Consider the following 10,102-nt stretch of genomic DNA (forward strand, 5'->3'; position numbering starts at 1 on the left):
ACAGGGGGCGGGAGTTGTGCACCGCTGGAGAAGAAGCTCCAGCGCCACTCAGAGATTGCCTTAAGAAAGAGCGTCGTGCCGGCGGACAGGTGACAATGCTCGCGCAAGTACAGAGGAGTTGGAGAGGCCAGACAGACTGGGTTTAACCGATGGTCTGGCGCATGGAAGCCGCGGGTGATGGGCGTGAGGAGTGTGCATGGACTAAAGAAGTCTGGAAGAAACATCAAGCGTAACATATCAGGATACCCGAGCGTGAGGAAATCCACAAGTGAGAGTCAGGAGCCGGCTTCTTCACCGAAAGCTTGATTGCGTTCATCCCTTTTTCTGGCGAAGCGCGGCCAGGGGNATTGTTGTTGCCAGTCTATGACAGAACACAAGCCGCCATGAGATAGTGTACTGTTCAGGCACGAAGGTTCCCTGGCGCGCATTCTTTCCTATGGTCGAGAGCTCTAGTTAGATTCAGGGTCCATAATGTTTAGTCTCACTGATGAAGAATGTTGATTATTACACTCCGAACTAGTTAAAACCTCGAGCTACAGAAAGAGTTCTTCAGAATTGGTTTGGCAACCGCTGTGTCAACTCGTGACACACCACCTGTCTTGTAAATTCTCCGGCCGTAACTCCAAATAAACCACCAGTGTTTGCCATCAAAGCTCCAGCTCTTCTCGTGTTTCTTTGAGTCCTGACTCTCCATTGCTACAGAAGTTTCCCCCACAATAGTGTCTTTAAACACTTATTGCCTGACACTGATAAGCTGCCTGATGTATTGTGAACCCCTGCTGTTAAACTCTTCAAAAAACATTATGGCCAGACAGGAAGTGCAAAAAAGACAATCCTTTTTCCTCAAACAGTCCAATTGCTTGAAACAGAGGTTGGGTAAGGGGTTGGCATTTTCTTTACTACTACTGCATCCTATCACAGTTTGAATTACCTCAGGCTGAATTCTTCACAGTTTTTCCTTAAAAAAAATGAAACAATTTTCTAACCCATTGATACAAAATACTTGATGAAATTACCTATTTTGCCACGGGGTGTATTGTTCCCGGACATTTCAGAATGCTAAATATGTGTGCCTCTTCGCTTGTTATGTAGCAAACCTTGCAACAATGTCATAAACGTATACACCGAAAAACAGAATAAATAATACATTTAACTCAGTGTTAACACCATGACATCTTATCCAACTGCTGCATTCTTCTTTGTCTCCTCGATGTGTTTTACCTGAGGTCCGGGGAAGCCGTCCAGCCCGGGCTGTCCGTCTCTTCCGAGGGACCCTTCACTGCCCTTCTGACCGGGGATACCAGGCAGCCCAGATTTACCCTGCAGAGGTAACAGAGATACAGCAGTGAACACAAATAATTCATTGAAATATAGTTACCAAATGACTACCTCTGATATGTTTGCTTATACTATTAATTCAACTACAAATCAACACCCTACTCTGCAGCTCTTCACAGCTTCATGCGAACGTGCTAACCCGGGTCGCATTGCTTCGAATGTGTCTTCTGCCCTTTTTGTTTTCATACTATCTTTTCAAATAAAAAGTCCACTGGTTATATGCATTTCCAGCTCTGTTTGTGTGTTTTATTTTCCTCCCTCTTCTCTCTCTTCAGACAGGGCAATGACCTCATTCTGCCCTCGGGAATCAATAAAGCTGCAGCTTATTTTTCTCAAATCCTAATGTTTTCTAAAACAAACGCGTGAAATGACAGCAGGGGAGAGTAGCAAGGATAAATCCGCCGCAAATAACCAACGCTGAATGTTAAATAAACTCATTAAGATGCCTGAGGGTGTGCTGGGGCCGAACACATCACCTTGGAGACCTCGGTTCAGTCCCAGGTAACTGTAGATCAGGCTTGTTCGTGTGTCTTCGCTGAGTACTTAAAACGAAACCCCTTGTTAATCAAATAGTTTGCTTTAAAACTAGAAAGAAAATGTGTGAGTTGGAGAAGGGGACAGATGTAGGAGCATGATTAAAAGAATGACATGAGTTACTTACAGGAAGTCCAGGCAAGCCAGAAGAACCCTAAAAAAGCAAATAATAGCCTTTGTTATGTTCAAGCTTGTTTATAGCATCCTCATGTAATTAATTACCATAGCAAAATAAATGGACCACTTCCAGTCCACAACAGAATTGTAAATTGTAGATCTGTACAAAATACCTGGCATGCTGTTTTTATTAAACAATAATAACAGTGTTATTGTTATCAGATTATTTATAGATTGTATGGCAGCTGGACCAAATTGCCTATAGAATAAAACAGAACAAATTAAAGGATTTAAAAGTTTTTGAGTTAACCTGTTTTCTTTTCTTCATGCCACCATGGACACTTTGTTCGTCAGTTAGTCATGCAGCTTTTGTTGCTAGCTTAAGATGCTCATGTCAGCAGCTTTCCAAGCAAGACAAACTGCACTTAAGTCAAATTCAGATTAAATGTAAACATTAAAAGCGTAAGCTTTAAAATCCATAGTACAACCACAAGACACAATTTATTTTACCAAACATTCCTTCAATGGGTTTCTGGAGTATGACACATTCTGTCCTACAAAACGACTCTATGACTTTAAAGCTGCTGTTCAGATTTGTAAAGATAGAATTACTAGGATTTGTAGTTCTTTATTTAGACTCTGTATTGTGAAGAATTCCAGCCGTCATTTTGGTTTAATACGCAGTACTGACCTGTCTTCCTTCAGGTCCTCTGGCACCAGGAAGTCCGTTGCTGAAACCTCCACCAGAGGCCTCCATGTCATCCTACAAACACCAACAAAGACTTCATTACAATCGGTAAAACCAGTATTTTCTTCTTTCATTTATTTATTTTAAGATCAAATGCTGTTGTGCATGAGATGATTAACCTTAAAGGTCACCTATCATGCTATTTGTAGGCAATAGCATAGGTCTCAGATATATACAAATATATTAAAAAAATGTCTATGAAGTGTTTTGCTCAAAATACCAAACAGATCACCCATTCTATCCATGCCTCATATCACTCCGTTTCAGCCCTGTTACTAAAGTGCTGATTCGGGGTATAAAGCTTTAAAGATTTTTTTTTTAAACAAAGCTTATGCCTGCTCATGCGGGACTCAGCAGATACTGTCCAAACGCTGCAGTGATGAAACGCCATATCATGTTCAAAACCACATCAAGGATTATTTCTGCTCAAATGCTTTTTCCCTTGCATGTTTCCCACAAGGTGAGTTCCTTTTTATTTCCTGCTTCTTACACATGCTCTCTCCAGTACAGGTTAGCTCTGTGTGTTAGCGATGCTTGCTAATGGAAACAAAGACCATATAACCCGCAAATCAAAGTTTGTGCACAGATGGAAGGCTGGCAGGCAGGTAGGCCATCCAGTTATTTTAGCCGGGCCAGCTCAGATGATTGGTCGTGCTTTTTACAGCGCTACGGCTTCCACAGATGAATTTTTTTTAATGTATTTATTGTCAAAGTATTTAATGTATTCATTGCTATCTGCATGTTAAGAGCATTCCATGGAATATAACAAAAAGTGTTTCTGAAGTGAATTACCTACCCTACCTTTAGCTTTCATAGAGAACCACTTAACACAGACTAAATGTAGCGTTTCATTTTGTATCCTTTAATGTGAGATCAAGTGAACCCTTTTAAAAATATTCAAGATACCAATGTAGAACTTACAAATCCGACGCGGTAGCTGGATCCAGGGGGCCCGGGAGGCCCCGGCTTTCCGACTGGTCCGAGAGGTCCGGGCAGACCAGCCAGTCCGGTCTCTCCTGGATCACCTTTTACCCCTGGGTCTCCTCCAGACCCCTGTAGGGTGGCATGACAGGACAAATAAATAGTGCATCAAACCATGGTAAGGTAAAGTTTTTTTTTGTTGTCGGGAATTTAATGCACAAAACTGCTCAAACCTTAATGCAGCATTTAATATTTGTAAGTGTCGTTTAATAGCACGTCGACTAAGATAATAACAAAAACTCATGCTCATTGTTCTGGGTCCCAATTCAGGCGTCACCAAATGTTAAACCAAACCATAACCAGCACTAGGATTAAACTTCAAGTCTGCAGCTGACAATATTTGAGAAACATTTGCATATTGTTAGAAGACACAAATCCTCTTTGATGGCTGACGTGCTGGAGCACAGTTACCTGCAGAGAGGAAGACTTAGGAAAGTAGGAGGAGGATAAATAGTGGGGCAGCAGATTTGTGAGAAAAGAAAAGTCGGAGCTTGGCTGGATGAGAAGAGCTTTAGAAACAGTTCAAAGATGATACATCAGTCTCGTTTCCAAAAAGCACGCCACCAACTCACTGCACACTTATCTAAATTCTGTGATCCTTTTTCTCTGTACTACGTCACCTCTATTAATGCTTACAAAGACCCATTGCATTTAGCTGTGTTTTGGACTGCAGGTGTAAATGTAAAGGGGCAGCTAGTTAAAGAAAGTTCAAACTTAAAGAAAATCACAAGTCCTCACCTTCTGTCCAATTGCTCCTGGAAGACCCAGCTCGCCTGCATCACCCTAGTGTAGGGAAGAATAGACATATGTTAATACAAACTTCAGTTCAAGTAAATCCTCCATTTGCATTTTTGTTTCCTTTTTTTGTAAGGACATTTCATATTTTGTCAAAATAGGATAAAAGTGTTCATGGCAATATTTGTGGAAACAGCATCTCAGCCTAAAGCCTTTGGGTGAGCCAGATGTCTAAGAGCCAGCGTTTAACAACACGTTTTTAGGCACAGATTACACATCACATCACAGCGCTAAAAGCAAGTCGCCAAAACCATTGTTTTTATTTGGTACGGCTCACATGGCATAGGGTGTTCTAGATGTGCATTCAAGTTCAAATCACACATGGCTTTCACACACAGCCCTGCTTCACATGTTTTTGAAGTGGTTCATCTTAGTGAGATTGGGGCCCTTTAAAGTCTACACACTTCAATACAAGCCATATCAGCTTGTCTTTAAGCTTTTTGCTGTGTAATATCATAACATTTTTAGAATTTGAAAGGTGTGATAGCGGTGAAGTCGATGCTAGTTAGCCTAGCTAGCACTAATTCCCACTGGACATATTCTTTCTGCTGTGTCACTGACTGCTTTCTTCTTATCACACAATCGAACACTGGAGGATCTAGTTAGCATTAACTTGATCTCTTTTAGGGTCCAGTTGTGATTAAGGCAAAAGACCACTCTGTCAAAACTCTGTGCAGGTAGTCCTGTCACTTCCTCTATTACTAACCCAAATCAAAACATTAACAAAAATAGAGCTTGCTCAAATCATAGATCAATCTGTGAGCTATATTAGTACTCGTCCATACATACTGCACCAAGTATCAATACTGTCAACAATACCAAGGATATGCACAGGAAAACTATATTTAATCCAGTAAGATTTCAATACATCTAATGTTCACACTATTAAGATGCATATAGGGGTGCTAACAATTACATTTAGTTATTCCCATTAGAAGAAACAATTATTCCAAAAGTCATTACCTTTTCTCCTTTGGGAGCAGACGCTCCTGGGCTGCCGTCAGTCCCTGGAATACCAGGCAGGCCCTAGAGAGATTTGGTTTGGGTGTAAAGGAGTTGTTGATTAGGTTAGAGCATTATTTGGATTATTAATGGTGTTTGGAAACAAAGAAATCGACACCTACAGGTTGACCAGCCGCACCGTCCTTTCCTGGGGGTCCGAAAGCCCCAGAACTCGATGCTGTGCCTGTTGTAGAGGGACCAGGAGACCCTGGGGGACCAGGGGGACCTGGTAGGCCAGGCAGTCCCTACAACATCAAAATAATTATTTAGCAATTAGGCAATTTTTTGTAGTCCATGATGTGTTTGCAGAGCTAAGATCTCTAGCTACGTTTTTTTCTTCTGTAATTGGTTTGACAGTAATCTTCATTTACAGATGCTGGTTACATGATAATATCCTTCTTTACAAAGTTAATTTCAGTTTAGGGAGATTCTCATTTGACTCACCCGAACAGATTCCAGATCAGGGAACCCTGAGCCTTCCATGTCCACAAAGGTCTGCAATACATAAACTGATGTCAGTTTCATTCAACAAATCTCTGCTGATACAACATCTGTCTGACCATGATGAGCATGTGACCGAGGTCAAGCGGAACTCACAGATCTGATTCCTGGTCCGGGAAGTCCTGGTGGACCCCTGGGGCCGGGCTGACCATCTCCACGGTCTCCCTGCATGCACGACAGACATTATTTTAATAAACATAGCAATAATATTTGTAATATTCGTTATTGTTTTTATGTAAGTGAGTGTTTTACCTTGTCTCCTTTAAGTCCAGGATCACCCGGGGTTCCTGGGAAGCCAGGGGGTCCCTCAAGGCCCTGTGTCGAGATACATAATGTTAGGGCACTCATGGTGTGACAACAAGGGAAAAAGTGTATGGATCTATTTTAACAATCCATCAGCACATAACCTTTGACAGATAAGAGCTAAAGTAATCAATAGTGTTTTTGGTATTGTGCAGGAGAAAAAAATACGTACGGTTTTTCCATCCTCACCAGGATCACCCTGTGACAAAGAAAACATGATTACACATCCTCGAAGACACATTGTCTTTTTTTATATTTAAAATGGACATCAATATTCACCCATATGTCACATACATTAACATGTTTTAACATATTTAAAACTGAGGTGGTAACTTGAATTGTTATACATTTTCTGGCATGCTTGAAAACTTGTGATTTGTGTTTTAATGTAAACAGTTTAACTGAAGTCTACTCACTGGCTCTCCATCAGTCCCTGGTGGTCCCTCTGGGCCTGATGTGCCCGGGGGTCCAGCTGGTCCTCGGGGTCCGGGGGTTCTGGAAGCCACTGAGCCGTCACCGCCAACTGTAACCTCAGTTGCGGCCCCTGGCGGGCCGGGGGGGCCGACGGGGCCAGCAGGGCCCGGCTCTCCCTTCTTTCCGATGTAGCCGAAGCCGGCGCTGCCCTGGAGGAAACCAAGCATCGGAGACATTATTTGACAGTGATGACTAATCAATTCAACACCTCTGAATTCCCATACTGTGAGGTGGTATCAGGGTTCCTTTTGTGAGGGACTGTGCTGCATCACAATAAACCTGTAGCTTTGTTGCTAGGTGACTCAAATCAAAAATACAAAATGTAGATGATCTCACCTTTAATCCCTTCTCCCCCAGTTCTCCCTGAAAGGTGAAAGAAGAGTCTTCATTAGCTGTCTTGTTCAACTTAAAGCACTATCATCCACTGACATGTATATACTGACACATTCACTGGTAGAGAGCTTGAACTGAAACACATCACACACTGTGCACACTTCCATTAGTAAGGGTGGGACCAGTGGGATTTCATTCTGTCTGTATGTGTGTGTGTCACTTTACCTTCATTTAACAATACATATACTTGACTTACTGTTTTACAATCTGCTGACACCTCTGTGTTTATACTCATTACTTCTAACTATGCATATGTATTTACTGAATTTATATTCAGTTCATTCATTAGCAATACTGTCAACCCCAAATTAATAATACTTTATTTTATTTATAATGTTGGCATTTATTTATACCTGCGCCATAGTATGATTTAGATTCTTGTTTTGCGTGATTATCTTTGAACACATGAAGTCATTTTGGGAGCCTTTTCCTTCCAGCCACTGCTGCTCTGTCATGGTTGTGCAGATGACAATAAATAACTTTTTGGAGGAAATAATATATTAAGAACAAAATATTTTTTAGTAGAAACAACCCTTCATAATAAAACCTTATATTTTATAACGGAAATATAACTTTGGTTGGTCAATAGAAACAAGTCAGATACATACCATGTATGTAGTACCTGCTACTTAAAGTTTTTATTTTTTGTAAGTTTTCTCTTTGTGTATCCCCAGCTGAATCTGTGTGTGTCAAATCAATGATGTGTTGACTTTAGAGAACTGTCCCATTGTATGACATACTGGAAACACTGCCTGTCCGTATACATAACCAAGAATACAGCGTATAGAAATGTGATCAAATAGATTAAATACAAATTGTATAAGAAAGCAATATAAATAGATTCCTTGACCATATAAGCATATGCTTGCAGAACATTAGGACTATTAGCTCCCTCTAGTGTTCCTCTGGGATGTGTCAGCCCCTCTCAGACCCCTGCTGTTACTAACCCTGCCCACCCTCTGCGACCTTCACAAGGAAAAACTAAAAAGGAAATCTTGCATCATCGGTGCATCCCCCCCTCTCACTGCATGTAGGTCCGAACCTTTTCTCCACGGCTTCCCCCCCGTGATCCAGAGCCAGAGCTGGAGGTGGTCTCTCCCTTCGGCCCGATCGGACCCCTGTCTCCTTTCAGGCCTGAGTCCCCCTGGCTGCCCTTCTCTCCTTTAGCCCCTGAAAACAACGACAAAAGTTCAGAGTTATTAGAGCCCTCATGAAACGAGCTTTCAGAAATGATATATGTTTGAATCCAAGCCCCCTACAAAAACAGTACCCAGAAGAGGAAACAGGAAGAGGAAATGACTTTTAGCTTGATGGAGTGAGAATCCCTACCTGTGAGTGTGTGGCTGTAATATAAAGGCCCTGTGAATGTTCTGAGGGGGATACACCTTCACACACCTGCATGCACCACCTTCCCCATATTTATATTCTAGTGTGACCTTACACTCTTCCTGTTTTCAGTAGATTCTATATACAACGCAACCATCCCCTTCAGTTGTGTGCAAAATATTTCCGACAGCTCTGACATGCACAGAAACACGGTGCTTCCAGTGTTCCAGTTCAGGGAGTTTTGCTATTTACATGCCTCTAAACTAATACATAAGCATGAAGTACTCACTGAAAAATGAACACCTCATATCCTAGCATTAGCATCCTAGGCTAATATGCAATTATGTTCCAATCCTTGTTATTCTTAAGGAATAAATATCTATGCATGTGAAGCTGAACCAAAATCAGTTTCCCTAGCCCTTTGTATCTTCTCCCCTTCTCTCCCTCAAACGCACTCTTCTATTTCCTCTTTTTGCATATATTTTCAGAGGATTACAGCATGAACGGCCCAATGTTCCATTCCCCTGGCTTATTTAGGAAGATACACGCCACCCTTCATGAGTTCAGAAGCAGAAAGCATTGGGATTCATGCATGCTGCCGTGCTTTCAAGTCCATGTGAGGTCCTGCATGAGGAGCACACATGAGGCAGCAGAGCCTCAGAGCAGAGAATAAAAGAGGAAGTAAAGCACGGACGCTTGTCTCTTTTACTCCCCCCGCTCGACCCACCTGAGGACCCTGGCAGCCCGGGTCTGTTCTCCACAGAGACTGAACTGTGGCGTGAGTCACTTGCTGAACACAACGTAGAACACAGTGTTAAATACAGTCTCTAGATTGACAGCATTGTATGGAGCAGGGGTGTCCAAACTACGGCCCGGCCCGACCATTTTGAATCGGCCCTCAGCAAATTAAAAAAGTATAATGAAATATGGCCCGCAAATTAAACATCTGCTATTGTACTTCTTAAATGTATATATGTTAAAATATAAAACACAGTATTCATGTATTAATAAACCCAATTTTCAAATAAATTCGGTCAATTCAAGTTGAAAACATTTTCTAACAAATCTTAGTTGATAAGAAAAAAGCCCAATAATACATTTGCATAACAACATTAAAATAATACACTTCATATGTCTTCTTATTATAAGCAATCTGAGCCTCCTGTTTCAAGGAATTATCTGCTAAAAAAATATATATGAAAGCTCTGTTTTTTCATCAATAGGCGCTTTCACACCAAGTACTTTGCCGTACTTAGTTCATGAGAACTCTTTAGTTCTCATGAACTAAGTACAGATCGCGTTCACACCGGAATAAGTCCCTGGGGGAGGATTAGGCAAATTAAGCCGCTGACGTCACTTCTTTTTCTGCTTTGGGTTTACTGGCAGGCCGCAAACAACTTCACGGCTTATACTGCCACCCGAAGTCCCCGGCCGGAAGTCCCCGGAGTTACCCCCGAGTAAATCGCCAGAACGCCGACACCTCCTCATCTCCACCGCTCCCATGTTTTCTTTTGTGTTGCCATAAGTTAGTCTCTCTGCGTTTGTGCGCTGGGCTAATGCTAAAGCTAATAATGCTAATGCCAGCAAATA

The 10,102-nt window shown here is 41.8% G+C and overlaps 1 protein-coding gene across 1 annotated transcript in view; it reads right to left on the bottom strand.

Moving 5' to 3' along the window:
- The window catches only part of col18a1a (collagen type XVIII alpha 1 chain a), a 92,916-nt gene that overhangs the window by 31,059 nt on the left and 51,755 nt on the right, over positions 1 to 10,102 (bottom strand). Inside the window, exons 5-19 of the mRNA XM_010792234.1 lie at positions 9,240 to 9,302; positions 8,229 to 8,356; positions 7,130 to 7,156; positions 6,736 to 6,942; positions 6,492 to 6,518; positions 6,269 to 6,331; positions 6,113 to 6,181; positions 5,960 to 6,010; positions 5,638 to 5,760; positions 5,477 to 5,539; positions 4,457 to 4,501; positions 3,659 to 3,790; positions 2,681 to 2,752; positions 2,000 to 2,026; positions 1,222 to 1,320 (exon numbers count right to left, since the gene is read on the bottom strand). Coding sequence (XP_010790536.1) covers positions 1,222 to 1,320; positions 2,000 to 2,026; positions 2,681 to 2,752; positions 3,659 to 3,790; positions 4,457 to 4,501; positions 5,477 to 5,539; positions 5,638 to 5,760; positions 5,960 to 6,010; positions 6,113 to 6,181; positions 6,269 to 6,331; positions 6,492 to 6,518; positions 6,736 to 6,942; positions 7,130 to 7,156; positions 8,229 to 8,356; positions 9,240 to 9,302 — 1,196 coding nt within the window. The remainder of the gene's footprint in view (positions 1 to 1,221; positions 1,321 to 1,999; positions 2,027 to 2,680; positions 2,753 to 3,658; positions 3,791 to 4,456; positions 4,502 to 5,476; positions 5,540 to 5,637; positions 5,761 to 5,959; positions 6,011 to 6,112; positions 6,182 to 6,268; positions 6,332 to 6,491; positions 6,519 to 6,735; positions 6,943 to 7,129; positions 7,157 to 8,228; positions 8,357 to 9,239; positions 9,303 to 10,102) is intronic.

This window comes from Notothenia coriiceps, unplaced genomic scaffold (assembly GCF_000735185.1).
Source record: "Notothenia coriiceps isolate Sejong01 unplaced genomic scaffold, NC01 NC01_scaffold00036395, whole genome shotgun sequence".
In the NCBI taxonomy this organism is placed as follows: domain Eukaryota; kingdom Metazoa; phylum Chordata; class Actinopteri; order Perciformes; family Nototheniidae; genus Notothenia; species Notothenia coriiceps.